This window comes from Centruroides vittatus, unplaced genomic scaffold, assembly GCF_030686945.1.
Source record: "Centruroides vittatus isolate TY-2023 unplaced genomic scaffold, ASM3068694v2 scaffold_861, whole genome shotgun sequence".
NCBI lineage: Eukaryota > Metazoa > Arthropoda > Arachnida > Scorpiones > Buthidae > Centruroides > Centruroides vittatus.
This window is the reverse complement of record NW_027122718.1, coordinates 6,195,124-6,207,398: the sequence shown is the minus strand read 5'-3', so window position 1 is coordinate 6,207,398 and position 12,275 is coordinate 6,195,124. Positions and strand designations below refer to the sequence as shown.

At 28.4% G+C, this 12,275-nt stretch overlaps 1 protein-coding gene across 1 annotated transcript in view; it reads left to right on the top strand.

Moving 5' to 3' along the window:
- spen (split ends) overlaps positions 1–12,275 on the top strand; it is a 186,650-nt gene that overhangs the window by 91,467 nt on the left and 82,908 nt on the right. Inside the window, exon 2 of the mRNA XM_067288458.1 lies at positions 7,178–7,456. Within this exon, the coding sequence (XP_067144559.1) occupies positions 7,178–7,456 (279 nt within the window). The remainder of the gene's footprint in view (positions 1–7,177; positions 7,457–12,275) is intronic.

The following is a 12,275-nucleotide window of genomic DNA, read 5'->3' as shown; positions in this document are numbered from 1 at the left end:
ATCATAAACTGATGTGGAAATTATGTCAGCAATTCCTGTTTATTAATGCGGTCCCTATCCCCCGCATAAAAACAGGTTTGACTGTATATAAAAATATATATTTTTTTAATAGTTATTCCAGTAAAATTTAGTTGGGAAATTCTCTTAGTTTTCATAGATCAATAGCATAAGTAGTAGTAGAATTTTCTAATGCTTTCTATTCATTTAATTATTCCAACAAAAACTAACAGAATTTTAATAAAAATGTTATTGTTTCAATTGATTTTTACATCTCAGTAGAAACCAATATGAGAACCATTAGAATCTCCCATTAGTTTAAGAATTAAGTAAGAATAAAGCAAACTATCTATTGGCATTGAAATTGTTTCTTTTCAAGTTATTTAATTAAAAACAAATACCTTCAACATTTCAAAATGTCATCTCCAGATTGAACATATACTATTTGAATTAAAACATTGTAACTCCTATTAGTTTTTATTAGTTCATTTAAAATGAAAAACTCCAAAAACTGAATGTAAATGCTAAAATTAATATCAAAAGATCTTAAATCCGATAACAAATGGAACATTTATTAAATAAATGTTCCAATTTTTACTGGGTTTAAGGTTTTTTTTGGTATTAATTGTATAGGTTTGTATTGTTTTTAAACAAATTATGCATTTGAATATAAAAGATTCATTGTGCATCCCAAAAGAGATTACTTTAAAAGATTGATCTCTTTAAAGAATTTAAGAGGCTCTTAAAGACAGGAAAGACAGAGGACTAGGTGGACCAATTGTTATGGGTTTGATTTCAGTACATTTATTTTAAACATACTGGAATATATACTATGTTCAAATAATTTTGAACTAATGTTCTAGAATCCTGTAGTTACATGTGGTTTGAACCCAATGATGGGTAGTTAAGCTAGCCAAAAAAAAGATTATATTGCTTATCCAAAATTAAATACTGGGTTATAAAGATTTTTTTTTGGACTTTTATGTAAATAAATTATGATTTCTAAAGAATGGTGTTAGTTTTGTAATTGTGTAGTAGCTTTCTGGCTTTAATTGTATGTGTATATATATATGGTTCGTTTTTGATGTGTGTGTCTGTGGAATGCTAAAAACACATTTATAAAAAATGTCCCTATTTAAAAAAATTTAATTTCTATAAACTTTAAACTTGAAAGTGGAGATAATAAAATAGGACATGCCTACAGTAGTATATTTTACTGTACTCATAAAGAAATGAAAACATTTACAGTATATTTGAAGATAGTTTCAAATAATGAACTTTTTGATACATTCAAAACTCCATCAGCAAGATTATGTTCCAGATAGAATTTTAGATTATTTAAATAAAGTTAGAATAATTAAAATTTTTTAGGAAAAACAGAATTACAAGTAATTACTGACATAGTATTTGCATTTATAACCTTAATAACCTTTTATTAGCTGATGTAACTGCTTTACATAGAGGAATTATAATAGTAAAGTGTTTTATACAATATTTCCTTTAGTATACTATAGTTATACAGTTAGGATTATAGTGTACTATATACTATAAATTTATATGTATAAAATATTATATGTATACTATACTATTAATATATAAATTCTAATAAAGTTCAGTTGCTGCTACAATAGATTTCATAGTATTGTTAATATTTTCTAGATATTCTTTGAAAATTTTTCATAACTTCGATGCTATAGTAGAAGAAGTAATTATTCTAATTTTTTTTATTGTTTAGCTAAGTACAGTTTTCTTGTTAGTGCTTCAAAATGTTTTTCTACTGATCAGATTATGATTAATTTTAAAAATAAGTAAATATCAAGAATATATTATAAACTAATTATTGTAATATTATTCGTTACATTACATGTAGCTTTATGCAAACAATATTACCATATTGCTGTTGCTGTAGGTTTTGGATTTGAATAAAAAATTTAATAAGACACTTACGTAATGTGCCGTTGCAGGTTTTTGGGCTATACATATTCATTTTTTTTCTTCTTGGTGTGTGGGGGATTGGCAGCACTGTGATGAGAGGGTAATGGTATTTAAGGAAGCGAGGATTGGCAACGGCATTTTTTTCCTGGCTGGTGAGAGGTTGCACGGGTCAGAAAGAAAGGTCTACGTTTTTGTGTTAAGGTGTGTGGTGCAGTTGAAGCTATATACAGATGTGTATTATGAGACTGGAAGTGAAATTCGTTTGCATTGACGAAAATACTCACTGGATGCTTAGAACTTTGTGTTAAAATTATGAATTGCCTGTAGTGGACATTGCTCGAGAAGTATTTTTGGAGAGATTCACATGTATATTAACAGAAAGGACTTGTATCCTGCTAAACTCATTATACAGACAAATTCATCTGGTACGTAGGTGTCTCTATATGTGGTCTAGTGCACAACTTGTAAATTTTTATATATAAACATAATTTTTAGTGACTTTTTTGTTTTCTCTCTTATCAGACCTATACATCCACGCAATAGTCTCACTATGGGTTGTTGTGATTTCCACAATAAACAAGACAACTCTGTGAAATCTGAGAAATAAATACACTAGTTAATATTAAGGAGTCTAGTTCTTTAATGTAATTTCAATGTTATTTGGGAGTTCTCCTATTGTTTTCTTATTAGCCTAAAAAAGAACAAAATAATTTATATTAAGCTGAGATCTGAGTCTGAAATAAAACATAAAATGAACATATAAATCATCGATACCAACAACAGCACAGCAGAATTTTTTTTACGAAATCCTGTACCCTAATGTGCTACCTTTCATGGCAGTGCTACAATCAGCCATTTTCCAGCAAAATAATGTTCCGCTTCACAAGGCTAAGATTTTAATGTGTCTATATGGAGTCTGTTCAAAAAATAACCAAACATTTTGAATTGGGTGGAAACAGTGTGTCCTAGCAACGTGAGGTTGGCAACTCTACATTCTTTATAACCTATCAAGTAAGCTGCTTTTTATGGATTGTCAATATCTTGCTTTGTTCCCATGTTATTGTTTATTGAGTGAAAGGTGTTTCAGTGTTTATTGGTGATTTTTTATAATATGCGATTTACGGGCGCAACGATGCAATGTGAAGTTTTGCGTGAAACTGGGGAAAACTTTTACAGAAACATTTCAACTTTTGAATCAAGCTTATGGAGGTGATGCTGTGGGTTGTATGCAGTGTTATGAATGGTTTATTCAATTCAAAAGTGGTTGTCAATCAGTTGAAGGTGACCCTCAATCAGAAAGGTTTTTAACCTCAACTGATGACACTCACATTCAGAAAATCATGGATCTGGTATGTGCAAATTGTCATCTGACTGTCAGAGAACTTGCAAAAGAAGTTGGGATCTCAATAGGGTCATGCCATGACATTTTAATGGAAAAATTGAACATGCATTGAGTTGCAGCAAAACTTGTTCCTTGTTTGATGATTGAACTGCAGAAGGAAAATGGAGTGGACATTTTCCTGGAATTTCTTCAACAAGCCAACAATGACAAAACATTTATGCAAAGGATCATAATGGGTGACAAGAGTTGGGTTTATGGCTATGACATTGAGATAAAAGTTCAGTTGTCACAGTGGATTGACAAGGATCTCCATGTCTGAAAAAAGCACAACAGTTGATCCAATGTCAAGGTGGTGATGATCACTGTTTTTCTATTTTTTTTTCTTTTTTTTTTTTTATTTCAATGAAGTTGTGCACTTTGAATTTTTGCCTCTAGGTCAAATAGTCAACTGTTGGTACTAAGCAAGCATTTTGAAACAGTCGGATGAAAAAACTCGCAAAAAGAGATCAGAGTTGTGGTGAGATAACTCATGGTTGCTTCATCATGACAACATGCGTGCTTACTCAGCCTTGTTAATTTGCCAGTTTTGTGCCAAAAATCAAATGACTGTCCTCCCCAGCCTTCCTACTTGTCAGACCTGGCTCCCAATGATTTTTTCTTGTTTTCAAAATTAAAATCAGTGCTGAAAGGACACTGTTTTGACACAATTGATGACAATAAAACAAATTTGTCACAAGAATTGAAGGACATTTTGAAAGAAGCTTACCAGGACTGCTTTGCAAAGTGGAAACACTGCTGAGATAAGTGTGTGAATAGGGGAGGAAAGTACTTTGAAGAGGACAAGGACCAATAATCTGTAACTTGAAGAATAAAAAGTAAAAAAAATAAAGTTTGGGTTATTTTTTCAACAGACCTCAATGTTGCCATTTCCTTGGCCTGCTTGTTCTCCAGATTTGTCACTCATCGAGCATTTGTGAAACCATATAGGGTGCTAGTTCAGCCCTCTATGAGTATAAGGGATCTAGAATGGCATTTTCAACATCTGTGGTCAAATTGTTTGCTGGATAGCATAATTATGGTGTTTATATGCCTCCATACCCAATCATATCATTGCATGTATTCAGGAAAGAGAAGGTCCAGCAAGTGTACTAAAAGTTCATTTAAATTGTGCCTTTTTTTTTTTTTATTATATTGTAATCACTTATTACCATCAGCATTACATTTGTGTTAATAAAGGTTTGTTTAATTCCAGTGCCACCTTCTCGGTGCATAACTTCTTTGTCAATGATATTTATCCCACTATTTGTATTTGTACCTTTATTAACTTTAATCGCGCAAATCCAAAATTTTTGGGCGTGCTGAAAGTTATAATAAGAATAATAGGCCTATCTCTAGCACTAAACAATAGGCAGAAACATTATTTGGTGTGAAGAAAAAAGTACGGATTATTATAAAGCCATTATATCTACAAATGAAATATATTATAATGAAAAAATATTAAAAATTTGTGATGATAATTTGATTTTTGTGGGCCCTTAACACTGGGGGCCTAGGGCTTAAGCCCTATTAGTCCCTATGTACAGTACATCCTTTCCTATACACAATACATGTATGCTGACTGGGTACTGCAAGTTTTTGATACAATCTGGCCGTGTTAAATGCTTCAAATAACATCATGCACATGCACTTGTTTGCTGCGGAAAACCTCCACACAAGCAAGCGATCAAGTTCCCGCAAGCATGACACTGACTTAAAACAGCTAGCCGTTAGCTGCAAATGTAAAAGCTAACACAAATGGTAAAAGAGTTTACACATTAGAATAAATTATTATTGGCATATTTGTTCTCATATAAAAAATATATTGACAGTCAAAACTTTCTCTTAAGAATGTGGTGCATGATAAGCAAGTCCAGAGAATTCTAAATACAGTAATACCTCGACTTATGCACACCCGGAGTTACGTGATTTTCAAATCTGCGATTTGTCTTTTGTTTGAGTGCCACGCAACTCTTGATTACTCACTCTCCCCACACTGTTGTTCAGCTTACATGTTCAGATGTGTCGCGTGGAATCGACGCATAGTTACAATTTATTTTGTGTTATTTATTTCTGTGTTTGTTAGATCTACAGAGACTTGAGAGAGTGTGCTATGTCATCCAAACGAAGTAGAACTGACTCTTCTGCATCAAAAAGAAAAACTTTATCTTTATTAGGAGCTGACAATTGATGAGCTCATAGAAATGCGTGAGCAAGAGCAAGACATTGAAGAACTTGATTCTTTAGACCCAGTTCAATCAGAAGATGGAATGGCGGTTGGAAACTTGACAGAATGCCTCAGTTTAATTGAAAAAGGGTTACAAATTTTAGAAAATATAGACTCCAACGAAGAGCACATTTCTTCTACAAAACGAACGAGAAATAAAAACATTATTAGCATGCTACGAGGAAATTTTGGGGGGATAAAAAATTATCTTTGAGCCATCAGACAAATTTGTTAGATTTTATGAAGGCCTTCTACATCAAAATAACTTTGGTTTACGATTTTAATAATATAATTTGTTATACATATGTATTATCTAAGATTTTATTAAGCATTTTTTTCTAAATTATTGTTTTATTTAGTTACGGCCCCAATTAAAAGTAATTTGTATGTATTTATGTACGAAATTATACCCCGACTTACACGAATTCGACTTACGCGGTTATCGCTCGGTCCCACCTATCGCATAAGTTTGGGGTATTACTGTACTAAATCCGGAACCTGTTACCAGTGTAATTTGCGTGAAAAACCTTCCTTTCACAAATGTTTTCAAACTTTCGAGATAGTTCTTCAGGCAATTTCTTTGCCCGAAGAATTTGCCCCTGACTTTAATAATAATAATAACAACATTAATTTGATATGACTTGAAATTAAATGATATAAATTGATTTTGAAAGTTATTTCAAATTTAATTTAATATAAATTTAAATAACTAATATGTGGAAGTATCTTGTATATGATAGTAATTATTGACATTAGTTTTAAGATGATGTAATCTAAAATTTTTAATACAGATAATATTGGCATATTATAATAATATAGATGATCACTTTATGTTAAATTTTGATTTTTTATTTTTTAACTGTATGCATTAAGTTAAATTTGAAACAACTGAATAATTATCACCATAAAAAATTTTATTAATTTAAGATCATTTTGTTTAAATGATTGTTTTATATAAATAATTTTTAATTGATGATGATGATGATGATGATGATAAAAGCAGTATAATGATTTTTTTTGAAGAGTGATGATGATGATGATGATAAAAGCAGTATAATGATTTTTTTTGAAGAGTTATGAGTTATTTTAAAATTAATTTAAAGTGTGTGCGTGTGTGCATGTGTATATAATATATATATATATCTATTGAAATGAATACTTTTCTGAAGTAGATAGTAATTTTAATAAAAGTTAATAATAATTAGTTTTAAAATTTTATTAATTTTTTTATTTAAATATTTTTAAATAAATATTTTTTCTGATAAATTATTTTAATTAATAATAATTTTTAGAATATATCAGTTAATATCTCTTGATATTAAACAATGTCACACAGCACTAATTATTGTAAAAAAAATGTTTTTAAATCTTAATTAATGATACTATTGATTATGTTTTTAATTGAACTCGAATGGTGAAGTGATAAAAAAAAATATTCATGTTATATTAATTTACATTATTTGAGAATGTTTGATTTAAATCAAATGATACTAATTGATGTTTTCATTAGGAAGTTTGTTTATATTATTTTAAGTACATTTATTGCTGATAATATTTAATTATAGTTAGAGAATTTGATATATAAACAATTTTTAATTATTTGTTTTTGAAAAAGTAAAAATGGCTTATTTTTGTTTTAGTTATGGCAAGGTACAGAGTGTAAAAATTCTTCCTAAAAAAGATGATGATAATGGTACTGGTATTAGTGCTACTGTTGCATTCATTGATATCAAATCTGCAGCCAAAGCACATAATGCAGAAAATAAAATAGAAGAAAGGACTTTAAAAACTGATTATTATGAACCACCTGCTTCTAGTACTGCTAGTTCAGCAATATTCATTCATGAAAGGGATGATTCTTTAGTAAGGCCAACCACGGGTGTTTATACTGCAGCTCGACCATCGCGCTACCAACATGGGTATGTATCAATATATTATCCACAAATAAAGGGTTTAGAATAATTCACCAATAATGTATTATAAAGGGGTGGCTTTTTAATACTAAGAAAGTAAGTTGAGAATTTTAATGATTGTTGACTTGTTCTTTAAAGTAATATATTACGTTTAATTTGGAATAATATACTTATTAAAAGGAATGATTTTTGAATAAGATATCAAATTTCCAAATCACCATAAATGAAATTATGTAAATATACGAAATTGAAATATAAATATTTCGTTATATTTGATGTTTGACTTCTAAAAATTCTGTACAATTTTTAGTATTGTTTCTTTAGTTTTTTTAAAAATAATTATAAAGAAATATTAAAACATAAAAATAAATGATCATATTTAGTTCTCCAATAAATTGCTAATTTTAAATTTTAATATATATATATATATATATATAAATTTGAAGAATAGATACACCATTGGTTTTATAGCACTCTTAATTTCAAAGTCTTAATTTGAATAATTTGTTTTGTTAGATCAACAGTGATCACATAATAATAATACATAATTCACCCCTATTCATTAATTCACTAATTTTATTGTCACTACTAAAAGCATTAGAAAAGTTTTGCACTATGACTTTATTTTTTTAAACCTTCAAAATATTTTGCACCACACTCATCTATGCATCCTGTGGAAGCAATCATAAAACCATAAAAGAGTTTATAAAAAACTCAAGCAGAAAATGTGTTCCATGATCTGTTAATTCAATATACATCATCTCGGACAAAAGTATAAGGTTGAGACCACGTTTTCAAGATTCGTCAAATAACAATAGACAAATTAAGAAACTATTCACATGTATCTTTATAAACCAGATTAACATAACATCAAATGTCATTCAGCACAGGAACAAACAGATAGCAATAAACATGCTAAAAAGTATGTAATTTATCTGAGTCCAAACGTACTGGCATACAATGTCTGAGTTTCCGGCATACTCCAAATATGGAGTATGCCAAAAACTCATGTTTACCTGTACATAATGAATTCATTAAATTATAAATGTAAAGATTATATTGCAATTAAAAATACTTTCATTAATCGTATATATTTTCTAAATTTTGTATAGTTTATATAATAAAATTCTGTTGTTATATACTCAATGATCTGTTTGTAAAATATTTGATGAATATTTATTGCAATTAAGATTGTTTATAATGTAATTTATAGTAATATAGATAAGATTACATTCCTTGGCTTATTTGTCTTAATTTTCATTAATTAGATAATTTATAAACATACATTATTATTATTATTGCAGTAATTTTTTCTTATGCCCTATTAAGAGTGAAAATAAATTGATTTATTCTCCATTATGGATTTAAAAAACTCTACATACTAGATTAGATAAAACAGAATGTAAAATTAAAGTTTAGTTAAATTATCATAGACAAAATAATTTTGTCAGGTTTGTATTTTAAGATGGTACTGTTCTTGTTTATTGTTTAGATTTTATGTAATATAAGTTTTGAAATGAGCATTCTTATTATACTTCATTTTAAACAGCATCAAAAAACAATGTTGCAACATATGCATTTCATAAGGATCCAGTAGCATTTTATAGTAAAGCTCAGCCATACATGTAATAATAAAGTGCTAACTTTGATCCTTAATGTCTCTTTGACCAATTAACCAATTTTGGATGCAATTTAAAATATTTAGTGTCCATGACAAATACTATGGACGTTTTAAATTTTGAATAAATTTGTTGGATTGTTTTGTACTTACGCAAACAGCATTTTGTCACCTAGATTTACAATGAAAGAGCATAGTGACATCAGGATACTGAAGAATCTAGAAAGAATCTGCATATGTTTAATAGTTTTTTTGAGAGCTGACCTCTTGTTGTTTGCCATTTTGAAGGTTTTATTTAAAAATATTGAGTATTTATAAAATAATAGCCCATTTTAAAGAAATTTTAACATATTATTCAGCTGTCACATGATCATTCAGCTGTCACATGACATGATGTAGTGCAGACTATTGCATGACTACAATGGGAAAATAGAATTTTCATGTGATCTCAGATAGTTAATACATGACTTCATATCTTGCAATTACTTTTGATCTATTAATTAATACAAGCCTAATGATTTAAAAATAAAGTATTTATAAAATAATATCCCATTTTTTTTAAAATTTTGACATATTATTAGTCAATCAGTTATGATGTGACATGACATACTGTAGGTCATCACATGACTGTCAGGTGAATAGAGAATTATGAAAACTATTCTGTTGTGAAGTTATTTTGAAATTTGAAATTCCATTAAAAAAACAAAAAAAAACTATTTGAACCAGATTGAAAAGTAGAGTTCAGTGAAAACATCTAAGTAAAGGAAACTTTTGAAAGTTGTGGCATAAGAATACTGGGGGCAGATTTGACAGCAGACCTCAACATGTGAATAAAGTGCATATTAAATAGACTATAACTACAGGAAGTTTGGATGAAGCAATGTCGTCGTGATAATAAATCAAGAAGACAAGCATTGTCACAGAAAAAGGGCTTTAAACTTTAATTTGTGTCCAATGACTGAAAAATATTTTGAGGTTTATGTTCTATGAAATATGAATATTAAAATTCAAGAGACATTCTAGCAGAAAAGATTAATCAGTAAGATATTCTGTGAGCTATATCTGTATTTTAAAATTTTTACAGTCCATACAATCCATATGAGATTAAAGAATGTTCTATAAGCATGGAATTACATAAAAACATTTCATGACATTTAGAACTATTATTAATATATATGTGTAGGAAGCTGTGAAATGCAGTTTTGCAATGTTATATTAAGTTGCTCAGCTATTTTTTGTTTGGAGTGTTAGTTATTTTTTTTTTGTTTTTGTTTATAAGTGAATTATTTTCAGTAAAATCAATATATTTCAGATTGAGTAAAACTTTATTTACTTCATTCCATAATCAATTTGATATTCTCTTCTATTATTAATTTTTTCCATCATTATGACATCCATTTATTCTAATCCTTTTCATTGCTCAATATAAAATAACATTAATGGCCAGTTTCACAAATCATCATTAAAATTTAACAAATGTGTTAAACCTATTTAACAGTTGAAAGTGCTTCATCAAACTTTGTTAATTCTATTGAAGCATTAAACTAGCCATTATTTTAAAGATCCAACTTTGGAAGTTTCTAATTGATTGATAATTTAAAATTAAGATGGCAGATTATGGTGAGTTTAATGCAGAATTGTTGTGTATCATGTACAGGACCATAAAAATACCCATTACCTATGGACAAAGCAGTTTCGAAATTTTGGAGGATGATTGCTTCACTGCTCTTTTAATCACATGTGCATTTGAGTTAAAATCAAGTGTAAATTTTTTCATGGTTTTTTTGTTTAATTGCAATTGCAACACCACCAGTTTGTACTTTTTTTTTCAATTATGCTTTGCATTTTTTGAATCAAGTCTAATAAACACATTCTTCTCTATATTCGTATAATTTGAAATGTTTACTTGTTTTAGTTTTGGTTCTGGTTTACATTCAGTTGCATTCCATGTATTCAACTAGTTACACAAGATGTTTGATGTAATAGTTGTGATTGATTTCTTAAAATCTTCATCATATTTGCTGATACAACACTAGAGAACAGTTAAGAAACTGCTCATTAAGTTGAGTTAAAGAATATTGGTGATTAACAAGAAAAACTTTATACACTTTTCCAAGATAATGCTTTAATTCAAACAATAAATATGAATGTTTTCAGCCTCATTCAGAGCCTGTTTCAAGTGTTCATCAATACAAAACCAATGTTGGTTGAGATTCTATTTTAGAATGTTTTTACAAGTTCAGTCTTAGATGTCATCACTTTTGAATGATTACTAGTTTTTCAAAAATGTAATTATTTATATATAACATATTATTTTACAGTAAAATTTTTTGTAATTTATAACAAAAGATGAATGCATTGTCATACTAGATGTGCACCAAAATTACATGCATATGCTCCCTTTGCTTTACATTGCTTATTTGCCTCCATTTACAAGTTTATCTATCTATAACTGCCATATGGCTAATATTATCTCACAATTTGCACTATTAATACAATTTCCTTATTTGTTGCATTGAAAATTTTCCATGCTTCCAATTTCCATGCTAGCATCATCCCAGTCCACCAAGGTTGGCTGGAATGATACTAGGAATTACACTGATCCAGTATGTGAGTGCTGGACCAGTGCAATTCCTAGTTTATTATTAAACATTATATTTGTGCTCTGTAATTTTATATTATGTTTCAATATTATTGAAAGAGAGAAAAATTACTTTAAATAAAATTATTTTTTTGTATATTGTTTTGACTTTAAAAAAAAATCATTGTAAAATGTTATTTTAAATTTATGTAGTTAGATTTTATCAACAAAATTTTGTATACAGGAAGTTTGAAGAAAATAGTTTTCGTATATGACACTTATTGTATTTTATTATCAATAATAATAATTGTTTTGATAGTTACTGTTAGCAGATTTATATCTAATAATTTTGAGTTTGACTCCTTAGCTGTTTGAAAAGTTTGAGGTTTATTTGCATGTTTTATATTTAAAGTTTTGTAATGTTATTTAATAAATATAAACATTTTTAAGATGTTATATAATGAATATCTTAATGTTCTTCTCATTTTGTTTGAATGCATTTAATTTTTTTTAACTAATTCTATATTAACTAATTCTATACTAACTAATTCTATACATACATTTTCCAGTCAGTCATAAAATAAAATTTCTAATAAGAATTTATTTTAAATGTAATGAATATTGTC